The sequence below is a fragment of the Aspergillus candidus genome, assembly GCF_002847045.1.
Source record: "Aspergillus candidus strain CBS 102.13 unplaced genomic scaffold BDW47scaffold_23, whole genome shotgun sequence".
Classification (NCBI taxonomy): domain Eukaryota; kingdom Fungi; phylum Ascomycota; class Eurotiomycetes; order Eurotiales; family Aspergillaceae; genus Aspergillus; species Aspergillus candidus.
The window spans coordinates 77,338-101,327 of record NW_020194028.1 but is presented as its reverse complement, the minus strand read 5'-3'; the positions used below and the strand labels follow the sequence as shown (position 1 = coordinate 101,327).

Sequence of the window (23,990 nt, the reverse complement as noted above, 5' to 3'; positions counted from 1 at the left end):
AATATCGCCGGGGATGACTCCTCTCTGAGGTAAGGAAAGTACTTCGAAGGATGTACCAAATGAAAAGGTATATTGGCAGCAGCACAAGACAAACGTATAATACATGACTAAGCAGATATGCTGGGGGAGCCAATCAGAGCGACGGTAGAGGGAATTATTTCCATTTATTACGGATAACTAACCTATTGTGTTTGTAATTCATAGCAGATAGATGGGAGACTTTATAGTAGTTTGCAGTGATATATCTATGTTACTCAGTATATTGAGCCTATCAATGGACTTTTGAGAGGACCGTCCTGGTGGAATTGCTTTTCTGAACTGCTCTGCTTCACGCCCAATAGGCGTTACGGAAAACTTGATGACATCAGAAAATTCATCCGGGATCAGGCCATAATCAGCCCATTTCTCAGGTTACGAGACAGAGCTGAGGGAGCGTCTCCAGAGATTTGGCAAAGCAAGCTGCGAACAAGGAGTAAAACGAGGGAAACAATTCACGCATTGATTCCTAACGTATCTTATGTACAACGTCGAAATTCTCCCTCGTAACTAAACGACCACAAATCCTAGAGATACACCGCCAATTAATCTTGAACATGCTGTTTTGTATGGTAGAACAGGTATGAATTAGGCGAGGAGTCTATCTAATCCTTGCCGAACCAGGTCTTGTGGCCCTATTCCTGGGGTTAGCACGGGAGGCTCTGGAGCGGGCGCATGGGCACATTGGTCCCCAATGCGGCCGTTCAAGCTTAAATCAGTACTTACAAAAACCATGCGGCCCATAGCGTAGGTGGTGGCTAGAGAACATTAGTCCCAGTATACATACCATGAGAGGATTCAATCAGGAACTCACCAATGCCCAGGCCATAGACGGAGATAAGGTAGGGGTACATGACGAACTTGCTGCGCGAGGTCTGCACGGTGTGAGTATATTGTCCTTTGGCAAGCTCGGTCGTCCCAGCGAGGAGGGTGTCCGAGTTTCGGTCAACTGACCTTCCACCACTGGCGCTTGCCGTCGTGATGCTGGAAAAGACGCTGGTAATGGGGAACACGGTTCTCACGGAACATGAACCTAAAGCAGGCAGAGCCCAATGATTAGCAATTGAATGCGAATGATAGTGTCGAAACCACGCAATGGACTCAATTGAGCGAGCAATCAAGCCATGGACCGGGGGGCCCTGCCATTCCCGAGGGGACCACGCAGACCCGGTGGAGGAACAATTGGGAGTTTATCCAGGAAGAGAACATACCCAGCGAGGCGGGGGGCGGTGCGGAACATTTTGACGGTGTCAAAGTGCGAACGAAGGAAGCTGTTGGGAAGCAAAAGCGACGGTGACGGTGGGAAGACCAGGAGCAATGCTGAATCGATGTCGTGAAGTGTGGACCCGCCGGAACTTGAGGGATCACGTGAGATCCCTCATGCTTCCGCCTTGAGATGGCTTAGTCAGTGGGCTGTCGGTCTAACCAAAGCCGGCTTAGTGTGCAGGCGGTGTCGTGAAGAGTCCGCGGGATCAATAATATCATGAATCCATCCAGGTACAAACAGACAGAACTGTCCCTTCCCCCGTCCACTCTTTATGATTTTCCTTTCTATACGTCGATGCATTTTCTCGGATAGGGTGCTAGGGGAGAAGGATGCTTAACTATCCTTTGACACTCTTGCTTCTCTCGTTTCAACACCCATGCGACCGGCTCTTCTTCGACTCTTGAAGAGGCCTTCAGCTCTCCCGGTTCTCGACTCCCTGATTTCGAGCCCTGTTGGAATTGAACGATTGGACTCGGGGCTTCAAATCGAATGCCTTCGGTGTCATTCGCGGAACGAGCGCCCAAGTAATGACACCCAAAATGGGGGGCCGAACGACCCCGTCCACAGCAGACTCCGTCCACGATCGACGAAACCACCCCCGAGCTTTCGCGTCTATGAAATCCAGTCGGCGCAGAAGGAGCCGACCCGATCGAGCGAATTAAATGATCCGGCTGCTACACATGACACCGAAAACGCGCGGGTTCCCATCGGATTGCTGCCGGAAAGACTGGACTACGAGTCGGACATCGGTCACACGGATGACATGGGGACACGAATGGTCGACGACCAGACGCATAAGGATAACTTTCTACTCTGGGAAGAATTGCTTCGGTACAGGCAACGGCACTATGGGGATAAGGGCACGTTGGATATATGGGAGGGTTTGATGGCCCGCGTGGGTGATGTTGAATTGCCGGTGGTCGGCGAAAAGGCCGACCTCTTCTGGCAAAGTTTCGTGGATGTGGGCCTGAAGCGAGAGCCAATGTTAAGGGAGCTGGTCTCTTATTCTCTGGCACTATTCGAGAAAACGGGCAGACGGTGGCGCAATCTTTATGAAAGTGTCGTTGGAGGATTCATCAAACGAGGGATGACGCAGCAAGCTCTGCACTGGCACAAGAAGCTTCAAACCCCCCATCTAGATGGCCCCGACGATGTTCTGCGGGTTCTCGAGCCCGCGATTGCCCTTTCTAGCCAACATAAACACCAAAGTGTCACTCCAGGCAAAATGAAACGGGGCGCTCTGTCTCCCGGGTTCTGGGCGTTCCGAAGTATTTGCAGTACGACCGACGGCCATCAAATCTACGGACGTGTCATATCTGCGCTATTGCGGCATGGACTTTTCGAGGATGCACTGTCGATGCATAAATTCCTCATCCAGAGGGACGATCATCCGCAAGACTACGAAGAACTCCAGCCACTGCTGGATTACGCCAAGGAAAACGGGCCATGGACATTTTCCGAGAAACTTCACAGTTACGCAGCGGACCGTTTCCCTGACCAGAGCGAACCAGCGGAAGAGTCTCCGGGTGTTGGCGTCGAGGCTGGACCTGAGGATAAGCCACTCAAGGATGACTTCGGCGCGCGACTTTTCGCTACGGGAGCACTGGCTTTTGAGACGATCGTCTCAGGCCTGCAGATGTTCGGCGTCTCAGCCATCGGCCCTCACTCCCTTCGAGAGATGGCCGTCAGAGCTCATGGCAGCCAAGATATACTCGAGAAGCTTCGTCAGCTGCAGAATGCAGGAATCTCCCTTGGAGACTCGGTCTTTGCCCGTCTCCTTCGCAGGCTAGCCACTGAGAATCGGGAGATTCTCCTATCCGACCTGATCCACAGCGACCAACACCCCGACGTGCTCGAAGATTCCCACGTGCAAGAATCGTTATTAATATCCTCCTATATGGCCCGCGAGTGGCGCTTGTACCACCTGACGTTGGCGGTTCTGGGTGAGATTCCCGACGTCCGGTCTGACCTGCCCAGTCTCCATTTCCGCAAACACATCGCCGCCGGCGAATGGTCTCAGGCGTCGAAACTCGTCGACGAGCTGACATTGCGAGGCCAGACCCTTAGCCAAGAAAGCATCGATTTCTTGATAGCGCAGGTGCTTACCCCGCGCAAACCAGGGGCTCGACCCCCTCAGTCGAGGGGTCTCCCATCTGACCAGGAAGTGACCTTGGTCTCCCGCATCCTCCAGCGCGTCGCGTCTACGGGCGTGTCTATACCCACCGACCTGTGGGTTGAGATTCTGAAACGGTACGGGATGACCAACCATTGGGATGAGCTCCACGACTGCTGCCTCTGGTTGGCTCGCCACTATTCCTGTCGCTCTCCGCACGTGGATACCTCCCGAGTCCCGATGCTCCCCGAGAGGTCACACTCCGGGGTCCACGCAGGGTCCGGAGCCCACGCAGGGTCCCGGGTCCAGAGCATCCGGCAGCTGCAGGACATCTTCGACCGACACATGCAGGCGGCCATCGTCGCATGGGGGTTCCGGATGCGGATCTCCACCCAGTCCAAGAAGACATATAATCCGTCGGGCACTCCCGAAGGGGAGCTTGTGCCCTGGGTCCGCGGTGTCGTGCTCCTGCGAGAGCTAGGGGATAATGGCGTGGAGCTTCGCCCCGGCTGGATTCTCCGGGCATGTCGGCAACGTCTGGCGGTTCTCTACGGAGGAGCCCGCCATTCCGGCCGGCGCATGAATCGAATGCTCCGGCGCGAGAACCCATACAGCGTCGAGCGGGTGGTGAACGATCTCAACCGGGCGTGGGGGGAACCGGCCTTGATCCAGCATCGGGGAGGGAAATCACTCCAGGAACTGGTGAATCCCCCATTGTCGAATGTGTCCCTGCACCGGTCCCATCGCACCATGTTGAACCACGCGCGATACCGTGAGCCGGCATCTGTCCATCTCAGGTGAGGAGACTGTATATAGTGTATTATATTGGTTGGGGAATTTAGTGTATGAATATGTATGTGTGATTCTCACTAGTTCTAAGGTGAATGTAATGAAATCTATTCGTCTCTCCTCCCTGTCTGACAATGAAGAACATCAGCGGACGCTTATATACCAGAATAAATAGATCAGACTGGAGAACCAGTCTAGCTGATAAATTAATCAGGTCTATTGTTTTTGTATAAATACCATGTATAGTAAGTAGACAAATAGAAATTATTATTATATCCTTCTTTACCTCGACGGATTTGTTCTGTGAGTAGCCGCACAGCTAACTCAGTAGAGCGGTTCCCCACAGGCTCTTAGGGATCCGGTACGTCTATAGCGCCATCCCATGGGCCAGTCCTGGCGACGTGGCCCATATATGAAGACAATCGAGGCCTTGTATGGCCGGGTAAACAACACAGGCCTAAGCTCGCATCACTTGTGGCCATATCAGCTGGAGAGTCCATTTATCTGGCGTTCAGGGGGGGCGCCTTTTCGCCTCACTTCTTTCACTAGTAGATCAACACTCACATAATCAATGAGGATTATAGGTGATTTACTATCTTCTACAAACTGGCTGTTGAGGCTATATAACCCTGGTTAGTTGAGGTGTTTGGGTGATATATTTATGGAAAAGAATAGGGAAATGAATGTCATATCGCGGGCCATGAAGATAAGAGTAGCGGTAGGAGCATGTTTAATACGCTAAGAATGCTATGGTTCTGACTGCTATTTATTTTCCAGATTTGAGACATTAAAAAAAACCACCTGCACAGTTGTATCGTCTCGTAGACGCCGGGAGGATGGAGGGCTGAAGGCAAGTCGGCCGGCTATCAACTCGTGATGATTTCCACCAAGGGAATTACGCACCAGATGCACAGCGGCGTTGTCATCTTGGACTGTTGTTCTCTCCTCCACAAACTTCCAACTCACCCCGTTCCAAAATCGACCAAAGTCGAATGGTTCATAAGTCGGCTCCAGGCTGCTGTTTCTCTTCTCGGCTGCTCCCGATTCTAACCATTTCCCTACTAGGTCGACTGCCTGATGATTGGAGAGCATATCCCATAAGCCGTCTGTTGCCATGATCAGAAAAGAAGGTTGCCCAGGGTCGATTTTGGTGCTTGTCACAACCGGTTCAGCCGTCAGATATGGTGGCGTTCGGATGTCGTAGCGTGGTGTCAGAGGTGGTGGACCATAGAATCTCCGCTGTATATCCTGCTGGAACTCCAAAGGCCATTTCCACTGACAATCGCCAAAAGCTCGCGAGACCATAATCCCGAGCACTCGTCCATTTTTGACGATGTCTTCTTCACCCGGGTGCTCCTGATGGAGCCTGGCGATCTCCTCTTTGTTTTTGCCAGTCTGGTCTACTGACAATGGAATTGCTTCCCATGTGCCGTCCGGCCTTTTCTGCCCCAAGACTGCCCTCGAATCGCCGGTACACGCCACATGCAATGTGCTTGTGATAGAATCGTACATAGACAGCAAAGCGCATGAACCGGCATAAGCGGGGGCTAATTTCTTTACCTTCTCTTGCAACGGTTCTTCGCTCTGAGACGTATCTAGGGCTGTTTTGATGATGGAATCGTCGAGGCTCACGAACCCCTTTATGATAGCGCGCTGCACTGATTCCTCGGATAAGGAATCTTCGTTTGAGGGTGGTTTGACTTGGCTCAAGCTGTGAAGGACGAAAGGCAGGAGCTGCTTCTTCAGCAAATCTGCTGTTTGCCAGCCTGAATGACCGTCAAAAACAGCCCAGGCCATCCACTGATTACCCTCGTTCCATGGTGAAGGAAGTTTACCATGGGTGGACTGGTCCTCGCATGGGCTATTGGAAGCTAATTGAGCACCATCGTATCTGCTGACGCCGGCAACGTTTCTGACCAGAAATGAATATGCTCCTTGCGATAGGATATGTGTCACTTGGTCTTTAGAAGGACCCGGCTCAACGCCCCAGTGCTCAGCTGGAGGACTCTCAAGATGTGGCACATCGTCGCGGGCCGCATCGTTGCGGGTAGATACCAACCACCAAAGGCCTGGTGTACTGACCACACTGGCAATCGCGATGTATCTCATCAAGCTCGAGGATGAGCCAGAGCCTGCGCCAGAGCCTGAGCCAGAGCCAGAGCCAGAGCCAGAACCCTTGGTTGAATAGGAATTCTTGGCCCAAGTTCGTGAGATTGATGTTGTGGACACGCGGAGACGCATTCGAGTCACACCCAATAACAGCATTGTTGCTAGAGTGCGATTGAAGAGGGGAGGGGGCGAGTATAGCAAAGAGCACGGACGAAGCTCGAAGATTCGTTCTCTCAATGCGATTATGGGAGAAATTGAGACTGCATGGTTGCCTCCTCAGCTCGGACAGGGGGAAACGGATTGCGTAAGTTGTCACTTAAACGGAGTATCAATAGATACAGCCCGACTCAGTCCGACTCCCCATTGTCTTCAGGTATCACGTGTTCTTTACGATAATCAAAAGAATTATCATTTCGAAGCTTTACATACCTCAGGAATGACAATAGTGATATTCTCTATAGAAGTAGTACTCTAGGTGAAGCCCCAGTATTAGTGGACTAGAGTTGGACTATAGAAAATCGAATAATTATACTTCTATAATAGAAAACCCCGGAGTAAACCGAGTGATAGCGGCAGGTCATATCGAAGACACCTATATCTAGAGTTGTCTTGTTCTTTGTTTGTTGGGCGATCTTACGCTCAGCTAGGAGTACCTACTTGAGAAACTATCATCTTTATTCGTCTATCACCTATACTTATCGCATCTATTGACGGACTTTGTGATTCACACCTCGACGGGCGAGTAGCTCAAAGTATTCATAAAGGCAGCGCTAGTATCCATTATATGTATGTTTAGTATAGAACCCTATGAGCATGATACCTTCAAACTGTACAAACATCCCAAGACCGCGCACCAGACCATCCACGCGACCGTTGAATGAGGAGATGCAAGAGATACGTCAGCTGCAGGTGTCAGCAATAATCACCACCTCAGTCTGCTGTACGATGTCAACCCAACTAGTGTCAGTAACTATTTAAGTATAGAGGAGGTAATAGGTATCCATATTCCATTGATGTGGTGAGGATGGGAGCCTGGGGCAACGGGCGGTAAGCAGCGGCGGTAACCATACGCCACCCTGTAATAAGACGGTAATAAGACAGCCGCTGAGGCAGGGATCGACCGTTAATGCATCACTCCAGGGAGCCTGATTGTAAAGACAATACGTTCTAAGAATAAGTCCAGGCAACGCGGCCCAGACTCCACCTCGGATGCAGCCACCAAATCCCATTCATCCACCGTCCGATCGACGCAGTCTCCAACCTATCTCATCCTCTGATCCTCATGGTCGATCGTGTTGGGTTGCCTGGGAATTCATAATTAAGACAAATGACAATAAAAATAACAATAATGACTCCAATGAGTGGGGTTTGTTTCTCAACCTCCGGGCTGTGTTTTTCGCTGACGTGAATGGACTGTTTTCCTTTTCTAATTCTCTTTGTTTTTATATCAGCTCTTGTGTCATTCTTGATTCTTCCTGTGACACTTCATTGCTATTATTATTATTATTACTCTCTCTGAAACATCTGGTGTCTTTGGTTCCTCCCCTTTGGACCCATACTTTCTCCCCACGAGGGTCCAGCCAACTTGACAAGTACCCTTGCTCGTCATTTTTCTCTCCTCATCGCCGCTTCATTTCCCTTTTCTTTGATTTCACATCCCTCGTGCATCCTGCAATAGATCGATATTGTTCACCATAGAGTATCATATCAAAGCGAGCCACTCACCATGCTCGGACTCGGCGTCTTAGCCCTCCTCCCCTTCGCGGCGTCCAAGGCCATCTTCTCGCGCCAGACAGCTTGCAACAATTCTCCCGACCTGTGCGACAAATCCTATGGCGAGATTACCCATCTGGGGGCGCATGATAGCCCGTTCGTGCGGGATGCCTCGACGAGCTACTCGACGTTTGGGAATCAGTGAGTTGGATACCCTGGGACTCTGGCGCAAGATTCGTGTGTATTGACTGTCGCAGGTACTTCGACACGATCGTCCAACTCGACGCTGGCGTCCGGATGGTCACGGCCCAGGTTCACAAGGAAAGCGGAGAGTGGCACCTATGCCATTCGCTGTGTGAAACCATGGACGCAGGGAAACTGAGCTCGTGGCTGGGGAAGATCAAGAAATGGCTGGATGATAATCCCAACGAGGGTATGTGCTGACTGGACCCGACCTTCCACTTGGTGGAAATTTGAATCAATCATGCTGACTTTCGGGTGACAGTGGTGACAATCTTACTGGTCAACTCGGACGACGCAACGGCGAGCGACCTGAACTCGGAATTCGACAAGGCCGGTGTCGTCAAATACGCCTACAAACCGACGTCGACAGCCGCCCCCAGCTCGTGGCCCACGCTGCAGAAGATGATTGACGACGGAACGCGGCTAGTGACATTCATCTCGTCGTTGGACAGCAACGCCGGTGCGCCGTACCTGATGAACGAGGGAGACTACATCTGGGAAAACGACTACGACGTCAAGTCGCCGTCTCAATTCTCGTGCACACCCAAGCGACCCAAGGAAGTCGCCAACAACGTAGCGACCGCTAAAGCCTCGAACCGTCTTCCCATGCTCAACCACTTCCTGTACGCCGGATCCTCAGGCGTCATCGACATCGAATACCCGAACGCGACCTACGTGTCGACGACGAACGCGCCGAGCGGCGGCGCGGGAAACCTCGGCGACGCCGCGAAGAAGTGCAAGGGCGAGTGGGGCCAGTCGCCGTCCTTCATCCTGGTGGATTTCTTCAACAAGGGCCCCGCCATCGACACGGTGGACGACCTCAACGGCGTGAGCAACGCCGTCGGCCGCAAGGACCTGAAAGACGCGGAGAAGACTAGCGACGCGTCGACGTACCACAATGTGTTCAAGGGTCTGGTCGACGTGGTCCAGAAAGCCAAGACGGGAGGCCATCCCAGCATGGGCGAATGGGTCTGGGCTGGTGGAGATTGGGGGAGCCTCGGCGGGGGGATTGCCGTATAGATACTTATCTTTTTTTTTTCTGTTTTCTTTGTTCTTTGTTAAAGCGGGAAGCTTGATTGATTTCGGTGGCAAGGAATATAGCGTTGCAAGAGGCTTTCCTTCCTTGTGTGATATTTTGTTTTGGCTTGTTTTATTTCGATTACCTTGTGATACATATACATGGCAGGGACAGACCGCATCGGACCGGCGTTGCAGGGTTCGTGATGATTTACGGACGACATGATGATTTGTTTAGTGTATAGTTGAATGATATTAGATAGTTATCTACCATGTTGGAACCATTACTCCTCCCGACCCAGTAACTCACGCACCTTATCCACCTTATCCTGGAAAGACTGTTCCTTGTCGATTCTAGGCAGATCAGGTCTAGTCAGCGGGTGTACCAAGGGTATAAACACAATCGCAAAAAGTAAAAAAAACCACAAAATGAACACAGAGGAATAAAAAAAAAATAGAGAGAAAGATACCTCGACCCAACCCGAATATCCGTCTGAATGCGCACAATCCCCTGCTGATGCAAGATGGTATGCGCCTGGCCGATAACCTGGAGAACGCGATCCCAGGATCCTTCTACATTGTATTAATGATAAATTAGATTAAGGGTCAGTTGACTATCATCCCACGGAAATGCATATGAATATTATATGTATGAACCAATAAAAATGACAGGAGAAGGGAAGGAAAAAGGAGGGAGGGATACCGATAGTGGTTCCGGCAGAGTGCATGACGTATTTTACACCGGAGGACTCAATGAGTCGCTGGACGTCGGCGATCTGGGCGGAGACGGAGGGGGAGGAGGTTCCGATCTGTTTGTTATTAGTGAGTTTAGGTTACTCATTACTAGGTAGGGGAATTTGAACGGGATTGTGGGAGACAGACTGGGATGAGGCAGAAGTCTGCAACGCAGTGGGTGGGGGTCGGGATGGATGTCATTTTGGAGTGTGGTATTGTAAAAGATGGATGAATGAAACAGCTGAATTGAATTATGGATATGAAGGTGGAATGGATGGTGGAAGTTGGAGGATCGGAGGGAAGGGAAGTGGCATGTGGTGGAGATGGAGTGGAGTGAGTGAGCGAGTGAGTGTGGGGTGTCCGACAGGTTTGTTATCGGCCTACTCCGTAGTACGGAGTATATAGGAGGAGTATCAAATATTGTCTTCCAAAGTACCTGGGTACTGAAGTATATAACAGTAGTACATAGTAGTACTGGCAGTATAGGATATATGGTGTTCTCAACTCAGTCTAGAGACAATAGGCAGAATCATGAGATCAAGTACTGTTCGCTTCACCCGCTGGATATCCCCATCATGGTATTATGGCATTATGGCATCTAATCCTTAGCCCACGTCTACAAATCATACCGTATATAATCAAAAAGACACATACATACCAAGCTCGTCGCTGCTGATATCCCTGCCCGGCATATCGCGCCTGCGGAAACGTATACTGATCTGACAGATCATCCGGATCGCGCGCGGGCATCAACAAAGCACAGTCAGACCACCATTCTCGGAGATATTGACAGATCCGGTGGAGTCGGGACATGTCTGGGGGTTTTCAAACGGACAGAAGAAGCCAAATGGAGTGGTGGTGGTTTGGAATCTGATAAGATGGATGGTGGTGATGACGTGAGAATGAAGTCATTTCCACTGGGGATCTAGAGCTGGTTCTAGGGTTCAATGGGTCTATGTTACTAGGATAAGCCTTTTGAGTAGATCTATAAATGATGTCGCACTGTGAACCATGATAGATCGATCATGTTTTGGCTAGATGGCAGCCGAATGATAGACCGGGGGTATCAATTAGGGCTTGAAACGTGTACGACCTCCTAGTATCTACTTGGATACAGAAGGAAGGACTGGGATTAACAACATCGATCTTTCCTCTTCCCTCCTATCCTATCTTAGATATAAGATAGAAGCTCTCCAGACATCATGAAGCCTCTCAACCCAACACACTCTTTACCCTCACTCTTTAACTTAATATACCAACATCCTTACCCACAGTCTTTACCCACAGTCTTTACCATCCTTTGACAGGAACAATCACAATGTTCACTCATTTCAAACCCATCACCCTGGCGGTCTCCCTCCTCACAGCCCTAACAACAGCCTACTGCATCCCCATCAACTCCGGCAGCACCATCCACACCAAAACTTTCCCCTCCCCCAGCAGCACCGTCTACCCCAGCACCGTCCCCACCACCAGCGGCACTGTCCGCCCCAGCTCTGTCCCCACCACCAGTAGCTCTGTCCCCTACGGCGTCATGATCCAGCAGTGCACCCAGCCGGGCGTCATCGCCCTCACCTTCGACGACGGGCCCTTCACCTACACGCCCGCGCTGCTCGACATGCTCGCCGAGTTCGGCGCCCACGCTACCTTCTTCGTTAACGGAGAGGGTACGAACTTTAAGTATGCGGACTACGCGGCGGTCATGGCGCGCATCGTGGATGAGGGACATCAGATTGGTTCTCATACGTATGTCTCTCTACCTTCCTTACCTTCCTCTCAGCATAACATCAACGAAAACTACTAGACTAAAAGAATGAGAAGAAAGAAAGAAGAGAAAAAAAAAACTAACGAACCCCAGCTTCTCCCACGCCCACCTCACCTGGATCTCCCCCGACGCCGTAACCGAAGAAATGACTACCCTCGAGTCCACCTTCCAGACCAACATCGGCCGCATCCCAACCTACATGCGCCCGCCCTTCCTCGAAGTCGACGACAGCGTGCTCTCCACCCTGACCGACCTGGGCTACCACGTTATCGGCACGGACCTCGACACCAAGGACTACGCGAACAACAACCCGAGCAGTATACACAACAGCGTTGAGCATTTCCGCCAGGGTCTGGACGCGGGGGGGTCGATTGTGCTGGCGCATGATGTGCATGAGCAGACGGTTGAGGTGTTGGCGAGGGAGATGTTGACGATGGTTCAGGAGAGGGGGTTGACTGGTTAGTTCCTTTTTCTTTTCCCCTTTTCTTCTGTCGTTTTCAAATGAAGACGGTGTGCTAACCGGTGCCGTTGCAGCTGTCCCTGTTGGCGAGTGCCTGGGTGATCCGGAGGGGTCGTGGTATAAATAGATGCGGGATAGATGTGTTGCTTGGGTTCGTGGGCAGGTGAGGTACCTTTGATAGGTACCTCCTATTGTTACATTATTCTTCTTCTTCCTGGAACCATTATATATTCTTATTGCATTGAAAAGGACACTCCTTTTGATTCTGTTTCTTCATTAACAGTGTAATTAACAGATCCTCACCAGAGGACAAGTAGCAATACAGTATACACGAATAGTAACAATCAATCATCATACACACCTGTCGTGGCTTTCCTTTCCTTCTTTTTCCTTTCTTGCCGTTCCCCTTTCCTCCCACGTCCGAAGCTCTTCCATGCAACATCCACATTAAATAAATAAACAAACAGAAAGAAACACAAGATAATTAAACCCCCCCACCGATCAAACCCAACCAGCCCAATCAAATAACCTACTGCCTCCGCGTACTCTTCTTCATCGACTTCCTCTGCGTCTTCTCGCGCTCCCTCTCCAAAAACTTCCTCTGCTCATCAGCCGACAGTCCCCTCAAGATGCGCTCGCGCTCCTCCTTCTTGATCTTCTCCGCGGCGAGACGGCGCTCCTCGGCCTTCTCCTCCTCGTCGGCGCGGCGCAGACGCCGGATTTCTTCCTCGCGCGCGTTGCGCACTTTGCGCGTGACTTCGGTGCGGAAGTGTGCGGACGAGACGAGCTTGTCGGGGAGGCGCAGGTACTGCGTGAAGAGGGGCATTGTGTCGATGTAGCCGGTGCTGCTGGAGGGGAGGGTCATGGAGAGTTGGATGCGTTTGCGGGGGATGGTTTCGTCGATTCTGGTTTATGGATTAGTATATTCTATTGGTTTATTTACTTGCAAGGCAAGGGAGAGGAAGGGGAAGGGGCTCACTTCTGAGGCTTGTCAATCGGCTGGTCCGTCACGATCAGATACTGGAAGTTCTCGCCCGCCTTCTCAACGGCGGAGATCAGCTCCGGGGTGAGCAGGGCGTCGGTGATTTCGGCACTCTCGGTCATGATAGTCACCCAGGGGGGCAGCTTCGCGTGGTCACGGGTGAAAGTCATCGAGGCATCGTAGCGGTCCTGACGGAACTGCTTCATGTAGTTCTTGTGCACAACGGCCCAGATGAAGGGATCGTAAGACGAGTTGTTAACCTTGAGCGGGGTGGCGTCCTTGGCAGGCACAGGGACGAGGTCCTTCTCCTTGCCGTCGAAGGTATAAGCCACAGCCTCGCAAGTCTCCGTGGGGATCGACCATCCATCGAACAGGAATCCGAGCACGTGGTCCATGATGTAGGTGACCGGGTTAGAGCGCTTAGGCAGCTTGATCGTCACGTCGACGAAGGCCACGTTCTGGCGGCCCGTTCCGTACGCGACGAACTCCTGCGTCGAGCGCTCCTTCAGCATCGACTCGGGAGAGGCCAGCTGCTGCGCGGGAGCCTGCTCGCTGTTGTCCTCGCTGTCGCTCGGAGCGGGCCGCCGGATGCCGTCGAAGCCGACGACTGCGAACTCGCTCTGCATGGCCGGCGTGTGGGCCTGCGCCCACTGCTTCGCGCGCCGGCGGTTCTTGCGGGTGCCCCAGACGTGGAAGATGACGACTAGGATGATGAATGGGAGGACCATTGCCTCCTGCATGAAGTCCTTGGGCGAGGTCCGCTCCCACACGCGGTACCATTTGGTGTAGGGGACGGAGCTCTCGGCTCCGGCTCCGAAGGAGGGCACTGCCGACGATGCCGCGGGGATAATGGATGCGGGGGATGGGTCGGGAGCTCCTACGAAGTCGGCGAAGCCTGATGAAGAGAAGAGCAGTGTTAGTGGGTGTTGTAGTGTTGGGCCAGGGGTACGGCGATGCTTGAGGACATCTTACCATCGTCGACTGTGGGTGACTCTGATGGCTGACCGCCAAAAATGTTCTTCAACACGCCCGCCATTGTGACAATTGATGGGGGGGAAGGGAGAAGAAAGAAGGGGAGGAATAATAGAGGGAAAAGGCGGAGAGGTGGAGGAAAGGTGGAAGAGAAGTTCGAGGTGGCTCGAATTGACGTCGGGGTGAGGTTAAACTCAACGCAGTTAGTGCGCCAAGACCTGCGATAGCACGTTCCACGACCTCAACGGCGAACCATGTCTTCGTCTTTTCCCCAGAATTTAGCGCTAGAAGTGGTAAAATGACATATGGTAACGATCAATTTATACTATGTAATCAGACCCAGCGCTCCGTTCCATCCACCCGTCCCAACCTAGAAAAAGAGCGAAGAAGTGGTATCCTATGTAACAATGCAAAATCAAGAACGCCGCTAGGTCTAATCCAATCCAAAACATAATACAGCTCTAAACGCTCCAAGGAAAAAAGAAAAGAAAGTCCACAGAATTAAAACCAGGTCATATCAGTCGTCAAGAACCGGGTGCGGCACCCGAGTTCGTAAAAAGAGTGTAGGCCACAAAAGAAAGGTAGAAGGAGTGGATGAACGGTCAACCGTGGTCAACCATCCTGGACGAGGTAGGACATTGATTGAATTTTTCGCTTTTCGTTCACTTTTGTTGTTTTTACTGCCCGTATGCTGGCGGTGGGGTCTCCTCGGGCGAGTTCGTACGACCCCAGAAGGCGCCACCACAGGTGCCCGACGTCGGCAGCAGATTCTCGTCTCGCATGCGACGGGCAATTTCACCCGCCAGCTTCTCGACCAAGGCGGGGTCTACCGAGCTGGACGCGGGTTTTTCTTCGGTAAAGGGGAGGGCGGCCGAGGGGAGGTCCCGCAACGGACCGGAGTCCCGTTTTTCGCTGTCGCGGCGACGGTTCAAAGCGTGAGTGGTCGCGCGGGGAGTGACGTCAACGTCGCCCGGGCGCGGCTGCGATGTGGACGAGGCTCCCTCCGTCTCGCGCAGCATGTCCGCGGTGATGTCCCGCCGCGGAGCGGGGTGGGAGAGACTGTTCCGATGGCGCTCCGGGATCACAGGGAGCAGTCGGTCACTCTCGGGGGACAACGGCGGCGTTACCGGATCATCGGCCTGCTCGCGCACTGCCGGCAGAGGAGCGGAGCAAACGGACGGGGTGCTGGTGAGCTCGCTGTATGCACTGTCGTCGCTCGTGCTGACGGCGTCGTCGGGATTTTTGGGGCGACGGAGATCCACCACCCGCTTCTTGCGCTTCCGGGCGTGTGATTTCGAATGGCGACCCGCCCCCAGGCTCAACCCGTAGCTGCTAAAGGCGTGCGTGGAGGCCGACGATCGCGTGTGGGCCGACGCGACGCTGGCGTTATCCTGGAGGGAGGAAAAGCCGCCGACCTGAGACTGCGCCCGGGAGAGGCCGGGGCTCATGGGCGACAGCACGCCGCCGCCGGCTAGGTCGGTCTGATCGGACGGGGAAGTCCACGCACGATACACGACTTCGTGGATCGACGGGGTGAAGAGTGACAGGGTCCGCTGCGAATCGGTCAAGGCGCCGAGTCGTAGCAGGTTCTTCTGGGAGAACAGGGAATGGGTTTCGACGGAGGAGTCGAGCGACAACGATGCAATTTGCGATTCGCTCAACACGTTGCCCATGGAGTCGACCGGATCCTGCGGGGGACTGGCCAAGGGATCCGAACCGGGGCCTTCGACCGCGGCCACGTGATCGGCCTGGTTCTGGATCTCCTCGCCCGCCCGGTACTCCGGGACCCAGAGTCGCAGGGATAGGCGATGAATGATGGCGGGGAGCTCATCCATGAAGAGGATGCGAAGCTGGGCCTCGATCTCGCGTTGTAAGAAGTCGCGGACGAAAGGGATGGAATCGAAGGTCGACGAGACCTTGAGCGACTCGAGGGGGTCATTCCGGAAGACGACGGTGATGCCTTTCTGTTTTGAGAAGACGAGGATCACGAAGCCGGAGAGTTTGAAGTCGGAGAGGGTGATTTGTAGGGGGATGGTAAGTGGTGTTCTAGAGAGCCGACCGGTTAGCTGGGACTGGACTAGATGGCTCGCTTCTGATGTATAGACCGGGGGATTACTTACGCCGCTGCCAAGGGCAAGGGAGAGGCAAAGGAAGGTCGTGTGACGAGGTAGGTATTTAACGGATTGGCCTGAACGCGTGTTTTGAGGGTAAGAAAGGCATCGCCTGAGTAGGACATTTTAAAGATGCCGCGAAAGCGATCCTCCGCGAGATCGCCGATCTCCAGGATTTCCAAATCGGGCGGAACGGAGCCCAGATTCAATTCGGTGACGAGAATATCATCGACGATGATGGGGGGTTTAGGAGATTTATTGAGAGCGGCCGTCAATAGCTCCTGGGCGCGTGTGTAGAAACCCGCGTCGGCCATTAAAGGCGACCAGTTGAAGTTGAACGCCATAGCCGCTCATTGAGAGAGGGATGGGATGGAGAGATCCCAGCGACCCGGATAGAAAGGCAAGTTGTAGGGGGGAGGGGGGGGTGCACGATGTGATATCGATAGGAAGAGGTCCTCTAAACCATGAAAAATGAAAATATGGGGAAGAGAGGATCAAACGGATAGAATGAAGATGGGGTGGAGGAGGCGAGAAGAGAGAGCGAGCGAGACTAAGGCGGGTTAAAGAGCGAAAAGCGGGAGAAAAAGGAAGGGAAAAAAAAAAAAAAAAAAAAAAAAATGGAAACTTGGCGAGCTTCCAGCCTTAACCCCGAGGCTGCCAGGCCGGACCGAGTTTGATTAATCTTACTCGTGTGATCACTTTCTGAGTATGATAGTCTCCTAGGCCCTTATTAGAGTTCCTCCTATTTAATTTATTCTATTCTTATTGATTTCGTCCTTTCTTTCTATCAGATTTTATTCGATTTAATCATTTGGTGTGGTGTGATAGAAATTCGACCAAAAAGGAATCAATTGCGACATGAAAAACCAGAATCAAATTAGAGAAAAATACGTCACTGCCCAGGCCTCTAGTAAAGCATCCTCTCCACTTCCTTTCTTCCGATCCCCTCCGAAATGGTTGATCCATGATGGACAACCCCATGATTCGGTAGTTAACGAGGAGGTTTTTCATCTAATTTTAACGCGAATATTATCCTTTCCCGGAGTGCACGGAATACTCCATCTCTAGAATCTCTCCCCATTCTTGACAGAGCGGGACCTGGCGACCACATTCCTATCTGGGTCAACCTCTGAATGATTCTGCCCGTGCCCACGGGCTGGAAGAAGTAGCGTCCGTGTCGATCCCTGCACGTCAATCTTTTGTTTTCTCTCTATCCTGGAGGACAAAGACGTTGTGTCTGCAGGCTCAAGGGGGTCATCCGGTGGAGACTCGCCCTTAATGTAACACAGTACCTACTAACGTAGTAAGTACTGACACTACAGTTACAACTCATGTGGCTGTGTTGGATGACTCGATAAATACACCAATCTGATTGCCAAGATGGACGTGACCGTCGCCATTTGTAATGAGTACCGTTGGCGATCCCCCGACCGGTCATGCCTTGAAAACTGGTTCTGAACACACGGGAGGAAGCGGCAGAGACTGTCATTTCGGCTCCGCTCAAGAACATCATCCAACACGAACAGACTTTTCCAAATCGTATGTGGAGCCCTAATATCGCACCATTGTGGGATGATTTGGGTGTTCTTTGACCAGTCCTCGATGGCTGCATTGGCTAATATGGAAGGATAACTATGATCCTTTTAGTGATATGCAAGCTTGATGCCCCTTGCTACTAGGGTCGTCATTCCGATGGAACAAGGAGGTATGCCGTGAGACAGCCGGTTGTCTGACTGGGGAGGAGAGCTCCACTGTACGATGGTACTTCTGTATGCAGGGGAAATGAGCATAATCAAAGGTAGTTCTCCGTACATGTTCGTAGGATGGAATCACGGTAATAACCTTGTTTGATCCCTTGCGTTGGTTAATGTATCTATACTTGGTAACAACCGATCATGAGTGCTCAGCATTAATCGATTTTATTAATTATGTATATGTACTATACCTACTCTCCAGTTGGTGGGATAGGATATAGACACTCGAGTCAACAAACATATCAGGTCCAACAACCCGCTTATTTACCACCTTCTCAACCTCTACATGTCGACGCTGAAACAATGTACAACCCGCAATGACTATATATAAAATACAGTGCTGATGTGATTTACACCACAGTCAGATGTTCCATTTTCAAATCCTAGAAGTCCAGATGTCTCACGCAAATACGAGACGCGTACATGCTCGGGTACCTGCTTCTTGACTGCTTCGTGGATCGTATCCATACCTCATGATGCTGATGCGCGAGACACTGCTCAGTTAACCAAATAGGAATTCAGCAATCGCGAAACCGGGAGAATGCATGACAGCAGGTCTCGTTCGTAGTAGCAGTATAGTATAATATCTAATACAGCCAGCAGATATATACCTAACCCACCGTCCCAGCAATCACCATCTGCCCCCAAAAATAAAGCGCATAGCCCACCAAAATCCTCCCCCACCCCCTCTTCCCCTTACCCCTCCCAAACGCCTCCAGCGCCACAAACAAATCACTCACGACAAACATCCCGGCCCCCAAAACCCGCTGATACGGCCACGGCGTCTGAAACTCCCCCGGAACAGTCGCCGCCGCCGCCGCCAACATCGCGCTGATGATCGCCGCATACACAGACACCAGCGGACGCATCTCGCCTGTAACCTCCAGGTTGAGCACGTTCGTCGCGCCGGACGAGCGCGCTGGGGGATAGATAACGCCGAGCCATTTAGCGAGGGCCATTGTAGCCAAGAAGGTCGTTGCGAGGATGGGGTTGGAGGTCTGTTGTGAGTCGCGGAGGAAGGCAGCGATGTAGGCTATGTGGGCGGCAGCGAAGGCGACGACGCCGAGTTGAAAGGACACTGTCGGTTGGCTCTTTTTCTCTTTTTTGGAGGCGTAGAAGTCTCGCGCGGAGGGGATGAGGAAGAAATCGCCGATTGTGGAGAAGATGAGGCCCGTCGTGATGTATTGGCGGTAGGGGACCCATTCGGTGGTGGTCAGGAGTGCAGGGCCCGCGGCGAATGCGACCGATGAGAGCATCTTGAAGAGGCCGGTTCCTGCGTGCGATCTGGAGTTGGACTCCGAGAGGACTAGGAGGGGGAGGGTTCCGAGGAGGAGGTAGGGTGCTGGTTGGGGGGGGAGTAAGACTGATAGTGACATTTTGATGTATTATTAGGTAGGTGAGGTGTGTAGTAATTAGTAGTAGAGAATTATGGTATTAGCAGAAGATGTGAAGGCAAAGAGCGGGGTGATGCTATTTTATAGTTCGCTCTGCAGGCTGACCCTAATCCACTTGGCGAATACTTCCAGTTAGTCGCATTCTCCCCACACTTGAAAGTGGAGAACGTAGTATTGTACCTGGTGAACAACTATAAGCGAGTTTTGAGTTAGTCCTGTACTATACTATTTCAGTTGCTTGATTCCATCAGCCAGAGTCGATCAACCGAAACTATGTACACAATATCTAGCAAAATGTTTTGAACCCGAAAAGTATACCATATATATAGTAAATCTAAATACAAAGAAACACGAAAATGGTTAAACTCCTGAATCCTCCTGCTCAATGTCATAATGCTCATCATATCTCACCCACGCACGGCAAGTATCCTCCAGCTCCCTCAAATTGGCATCAATCAACGGCTGGATCTCACTCTGTCTCTCAACAAACTGCAACGCAAACCCTTCCGAGGTATGCCACCCAACATGGCAATGCATCAGCCAAGCCCCGGGGTTATCCGTCCGGAACGCAATCACCAGGTACCCCATGGCGTCCAGCATAGCGGTATCCCTACGCGGCGGGTTGTCCGTATTAACAACCCCATCCCACGGGTTGACACCCTGCGCCAGGATATAAAAGTCATGCCCGTGGAGGTGGATAGGATGCCAGACGGGGTACGTCGTGTTGATAATCAGGTAAATCCACTCGTCGGGGTCCGGGAGGGAGATGACGGCGCTGGAATTCGGGAACACCGTCTGCCCGTTGTGCAGCTGCTGCAGCGTCGGGTTCTCCCAGAGGACTTCCATCGTCGTGCTGTTCAAATACCACCGGACGAGGTTGTTCGCGTTGAAGCCGAAATCCACGTCTGTTACGTTGCGCCAGTCTGCTGCTGCGACTGTCTTTGCGACCCATGGTTCTAGGGTGTCCATGGGCATGTCTTCGCACGAGTCGACAAAATCCCATGCTTCTGTTGTTGGTTCGGTTGGCTCGGCTCCGTAGTGTAGGATGCCTTTGATGTTTTCGACATTGTCGTTTTCAGAGCATGCTTCTTGGGGGATGGAGCGGATCCAGAAGGAGTCGGAGCCTGTGCCTTGGTTTGCTGTGACGATGATGTCGTATCGTTGGCCTGTTCTCGTCAGTCACTGTTTTCCTTCGGGGTGATCATCGAAATATCTGCTTTAAGGATAAGAAAGGGGAACGAACCCATTCCAATGCTGACGGCGTTAGTCTGGAACGGCCGGATGGGAACCAAGTCCATCCCAATGACAGTTAAATTATGACCATCAATCATGAACCGAAAATGAGTATCGATTGCCGAATTTACAAGTCTCAGTCGATACGACCTGCCACGGTCCACCTTCAACTTGAACCGCTCCCCAACCTCTCCATCATCGGTCTCATAGACATTCGTCCCGTTGATGAGTCCATTATCCAGCGTAGGCGGACCCTCCGTCTGCGCATAGTTGAAGAGCTCATCCGACGTCCGATGCGACCAGTCACTGAGAAACACCATCCCCTTATCAACATCATAGTTCGCAGACGCAGGCCCATTGATAATGATACCCCCAAAGACACCATTCCACGCCTGGAGACCAATATGCGAGTGCCACCAAGACGACCCGTACTGGACAGCACGCCATTTGTACGTGGTCGTCGACCCCGGAGCCGTGGGGCACTGCGTGATGGAGACAACCCCGTCGTGCGGGTTGGTGTAGTTCTGGCGGATGCCGTGCCAGTGGATGCTGGAGCCGTTCTGGGCCTGGTCCAGGCGGTTCGTGACGTGGATGATGAAGTGGTCGCCCCAGTTGCCGATGATCGTCGGACCCGGGATCGAGCCGTTGACGGCCATGACCTGGCGGGGTACGCCGTCTGGCGCCATCTCCATCTCGTCGATCGTGAACCAGTACTCGCGCGTGACGCCGGTGTTGGGTACTATGTTGTGGTAGTCCGTGTTGATGTCGTAGTTGCACCATCTGGCGCGGTCCCTGGGTAAGTTGCCTGGACAGGGGAAGCCCCGGGGTGGGCGGGTTGGTAGGCCGGGGAGTGTGGGGATGATGTCGGGGAGGCATCCTTCTTGATCTCGTCCGCAGAGGGTTGCGCTGGATGCTGTGCTGGGTTGTGGCTGATTGTCTTCGACAATCTCTTCGGTAGCGGAGACGGAGCTCACATTGGATCCGGAGAGGTTGTCTCTCTTCATGAAAGGGTTAGGGCTGCCGAAGTATACAGCAGCCGCACACCAGGCATACGTCAGGAGGAGGAGACGCATGATAACAAGTCCTGGGTATGACGCAAGGATCACAAAGTCTTTATATACAACTGGGTATCCGCTTTGATAATAGAAATCGATGCGACATGGACCACTGACCGGAAAATATCCGGCTCTTATACATGCTTCCGTCCGACGCTCTCCATATCAAATAAGTAACGACCGAAATATCTCGAGAAAAAGTATGGGGAAAAAACAAATACAACCAGACCCCAAAAAAACGTATATCTTACAAGCAGCAAGCCGAAGAGAGCATCGTCGCGTGCTCCAGCTGAGCCTCGTGGTCCCTGTTCGTCGCCATCCAAGTACACCCATCCATGCAAACAATTCGACCTCACGCCGACGAACCATCTCAATCAGGCCAACACTAGCGAAGTAGATAGTTAATATCTCGTGATCTCAGCCGCTTCATTGCTATCGTGTACCAATCAGACATGCAAAGCATGAGGTAATAGCAGACGTTGTATGGCGTCGTGACTCACATGTTTCGCATGAGAGCAAGCGTGATCCCACCAGATGATAAGACACTACTCCAAAGAACAAAGAAAAGTCTGAGCCTGAAGACCAGGGTATAGCTTGTCAGAAGGAAGGGGAGGGAAAAACAAAGCATCAGATACCTTGTGCCCTGTGGCCATATGCTGTCTCACTCGGCGACAGGAGAAGCGACAGGATACGAGAGTGATGTAGAGGGCTTGAACCGGCTACATCCCGGATCAGCAATTGTATCCAGGTCAGCCCGACCTAGGCAGTGATGGCAACATCCTAGGCGACGTGGAGAAGGGATTCGTGGTCTGGCGCTGGCTATCCGGCCCAAGTGGTCAAGCGGGTGGATATATGACAGCGATGGGCCTCTTCAGTTCGTCTCCGTCCATCACGTTGCTTGAATAGCATTATACTGCACATTGTCTACTCAATTGGCTCAATTCAAACATATCTTTCTTTCTAGACTCGGGGATCCTCAAGATGCTCCGTCAAATTCCGCTACTTTGCCTCTGTCTGATATGGCTGGGGATGCTGGGCTCTGCAGCCCCGCTGTGGAAACGACAGACACCAGCCACAGACGGAGACTTCAACATATACGCGTATGGCGAGAACATCAGTGGGCTTCCTCTCTATAACGCAGATGGTAAGAAAAGCACACATTCCAGTACCTTAGCAAACACTGCAGAGTCCACGCTGACGCGCAATGAAACAGGCCATGCCCATATCGGCGACCCAGCTGCCTCCGACGCAAACCAGAAGGGAAAAGTCCACTGTAAGCACTAATCCATAATATGCATTATACAACCCTACTAACACCAGCAGTCTCCAAATCGTCACAGTCTTCGCAAAAGTGGGTGGCTCACACTGACAACACCACATCCGGCCAAGGAGAATCCACCGCCGCCAGCACCAGCACCAGCACTCTGTCACTGAACGACGACGGAACAGTAGGCTTCACGGACTCCGACGACTCCGACAATTTCTCTGCTTATGGAAATTACGTTATGGTTCAGAACCGCGACAACGTCTATTACTATGCTGTACCAACCGGCAAGGCTGGGCAGTACTCGCTCAGGTGGAGCGAGACCGCACAGCCCAGTGACTCGGGCAGGGTTCCTGTCGTTCTGAGAACCGCTCCACCGGCAACGGACTCCGTCTTGCGTAAGACGTCATAGTCGTCGGGGAAGTGCGTGGTAGGACTCAGGTCAGGCGTGTGTTTTTTTTCAGGGGTGGGGCTCGATGATCTTGTGTATCGGTTGGGAGGGCAATGGACGGGATGGGATGGGAGATGTGGTGATGCATCCTGGAAATAGTTCCTGTTCGTATAATGTCGTTCTCAATGTGAAGTGGAATCTCACGAGGTGGCTTGTTGACAACCCGACTGTCTGGATCCCGGTGCGTTCGTCTTGAACCCAAGAATGTATCTTCCCTTCTCCCTGCATGGTCCGGTGTCACGCCCGGGACATCGACGTAGGACGGACTTTACGTGGCATAGTGGAGACCGAAGAGAGAGACACCTGCAAGCCACGATGGGCTCCAGCGGCGGCTGATATCCATCGCTAGTGAATGGGAGATTATATGAGAAGTCGGTATAGTCCCCGATCTACGAACCTTGTGTGCAACAAAACTCCGGGTCATCTCTTCCTAGGGCTTGGCCCGCCCCGTGCCCTCTATGTGTTGGTCTAGATATCCCACCCCGTAGCAAATGAGCGTTCGTAATTCGTCTGGTCAGCTCAATATT

The 23,990-nt window shown here is 52.3% G+C and overlaps 12 protein-coding genes across 12 annotated transcripts; 4 read left to right on the top strand and 8 right to left on the bottom strand.

Moving 5' to 3' along the window:
• Positions 1-359: 359 nt before the first annotated feature.
• Positions 360-1,406, bottom strand: BDW47DRAFT_105976 (cytochrome c oxidase subunit 7). The gene is made up of 5 exons (XM_024812678.1): positions 1,248-1,406; positions 991-1,069; positions 851-911; positions 763-794; positions 360-671 (listed from the first exon to the last, which is right to left on the bottom strand). The coding sequence occupies exons 1-5, from the start codon at positions 1,274-1,276 to the stop codon at positions 642-644; spliced, it is 231 nt and encodes a 76-aa protein (XP_024671890.1). The 5' UTR covers positions 1,277-1,406; the 3' UTR covers positions 360-641.
• A 145-nt stretch (positions 1,407-1,551) lies between these two features.
• Positions 1,552-4,296, top strand: BDW47DRAFT_105973 (uncharacterized protein). The gene has a single exon (XM_024812677.1). The coding sequence runs from the start codon at positions 1,680-1,682 to the stop codon at positions 4,215-4,217; it is 2,538 nt and encodes an 845-aa protein (XP_024671889.1). The 5' UTR covers positions 1,552-1,679; the 3' UTR covers positions 4,218-4,296.
• Positions 4,297-4,915: 619 nt separating this feature from the next.
• On the bottom strand, positions 4,916-6,587 carry BDW47DRAFT_105972 (PP2C family serine/threonine-protein phosphatase). Its single transcript, XM_024812676.1, has one exon. It carries the CDS (start codon positions 6,468-6,470, stop codon positions 4,968-4,970), a length of 1,503 nt encoding a protein of 500 aa, XP_024671888.1. The 5' UTR covers positions 6,471-6,587; the 3' UTR covers positions 4,916-4,967.
• A 1,064-nt stretch (positions 6,588-7,651) lies between these two features.
• On the top strand, positions 7,652-9,492 carry BDW47DRAFT_32314 (uncharacterized protein). The gene is made up of 3 exons (XM_024818752.1): positions 7,652-8,228; positions 8,285-8,460; positions 8,533-9,492. Exons 1-3 carry the CDS (start codon positions 8,041-8,043, stop codon positions 9,288-9,290), a joined length of 1,122 nt encoding a protein of 373 aa, XP_024671887.1. The 5' UTR covers positions 7,652-8,040; the 3' UTR covers positions 9,291-9,492.
• A 34-nt stretch (positions 9,493-9,526) lies between these two features.
• BDW47DRAFT_105969 (thiamine-binding protein) lies at positions 9,527-10,971 on the bottom strand. Its single transcript, XM_024812675.1, has 5 exons — positions 10,681-10,971; positions 10,170-10,620; positions 9,991-10,096; positions 9,758-9,860; positions 9,527-9,641 (listed from the first exon to the last, which is right to left on the bottom strand). The coding sequence occupies exons 2-5, from the start codon at positions 10,221-10,223 to the stop codon at positions 9,572-9,574; spliced, it is 333 nt and encodes a 110-aa protein (XP_024671886.1). The 5' UTR covers positions 10,224-10,620; positions 10,681-10,971; the 3' UTR covers positions 9,527-9,571.
• BDW47DRAFT_32312 (uncharacterized protein) lies at positions 10,512-10,971 on the bottom strand. The gene has a single exon (XM_024818751.1). It carries the CDS (start codon positions 10,833-10,835, stop codon positions 10,596-10,598), a length of 240 nt encoding a protein of 79 aa, XP_024671885.1. The 5' UTR covers positions 10,836-10,971; the 3' UTR covers positions 10,512-10,595.
• Positions 10,972-11,231: 260 nt separating this feature from the next.
• BDW47DRAFT_32281 (chitin deacetylase) lies at positions 11,232-12,422 on the top strand. Its single transcript, XM_024818750.1, has 3 exons — positions 11,232-11,768; positions 11,881-12,245; positions 12,322-12,422. Exons 1-3 carry the CDS (start codon positions 11,341-11,343, stop codon positions 12,372-12,374), a joined length of 846 nt encoding a protein of 281 aa, XP_024671884.1. The 5' UTR covers positions 11,232-11,340; the 3' UTR covers positions 12,375-12,422.
• An 82-nt stretch (positions 12,423-12,504) lies between these two features.
• BDW47DRAFT_105967 (CCDC47 family protein) lies at positions 12,505-14,397 on the bottom strand. The gene is made up of 3 exons (XM_024812674.1): positions 14,202-14,397; positions 13,227-14,124; positions 12,505-13,152 (listed from the first exon to the last, which is right to left on the bottom strand). The coding sequence occupies exons 1-3, from the start codon at positions 14,263-14,265 to the stop codon at positions 12,777-12,779; spliced, it is 1,338 nt and encodes a 445-aa protein (XP_024671883.1). The 5' UTR covers positions 14,266-14,397; the 3' UTR covers positions 12,505-12,776.
• Positions 14,398-14,502: 105 nt separating this feature from the next.
• BDW47DRAFT_105966 (MDM34 family protein) lies at positions 14,503-16,913 on the bottom strand. The gene is made up of 2 exons (XM_024812673.1): positions 16,322-16,913; positions 14,503-16,247 (listed from the first exon to the last, which is right to left on the bottom strand). Exons 1-2 carry the CDS (start codon positions 16,654-16,656, stop codon positions 14,879-14,881), a joined length of 1,704 nt encoding a protein of 567 aa, XP_024671882.1. The 5' UTR covers positions 16,657-16,913; the 3' UTR covers positions 14,503-14,878.
• A 1,764-nt stretch (positions 16,914-18,677) lies between these two features.
• Positions 18,678-19,442, bottom strand: BDW47DRAFT_125861 (lysoplasmalogenase; the record flags this gene model as incomplete). Its single annotated transcript, XM_024816455.1, has 1 exon — positions 18,678-19,442. One exon carries the CDS (start codon positions 19,440-19,442, stop codon positions 18,678-18,680), a length of 765 nt encoding a protein of 254 aa, XP_024671881.1.
• A 378-nt stretch (positions 19,443-19,820) lies between these two features.
• BDW47DRAFT_117645 (Cupredoxin) lies at positions 19,821-21,697 on the bottom strand (the record flags this gene model as incomplete). The annotated part of the gene is made up of 2 exons (XM_024815107.1): positions 19,821-20,626; positions 20,704-21,697. The coding sequence occupies 2 exons, from the start codon at positions 21,695-21,697 to the stop codon at positions 19,821-19,823; spliced, it is 1,800 nt and encodes a 599-aa protein (XP_024671880.1).
• A 1,032-nt stretch (positions 21,698-22,729) lies between these two features.
• On the top strand, positions 22,730-23,554 carry BDW47DRAFT_131761 (uncharacterized protein; the record flags this gene model as incomplete). The annotated part of the gene is made up of 3 exons (XM_024817389.1): positions 22,730-22,892; positions 22,962-23,021; positions 23,072-23,554. 3 exons carry the CDS (start codon positions 22,730-22,732, stop codon positions 23,422-23,424), a joined length of 576 nt encoding a protein of 191 aa, XP_024671879.1. The 3' UTR covers positions 23,425-23,554.
• Positions 23,555-23,990: the final 436 nt, after the last annotated feature.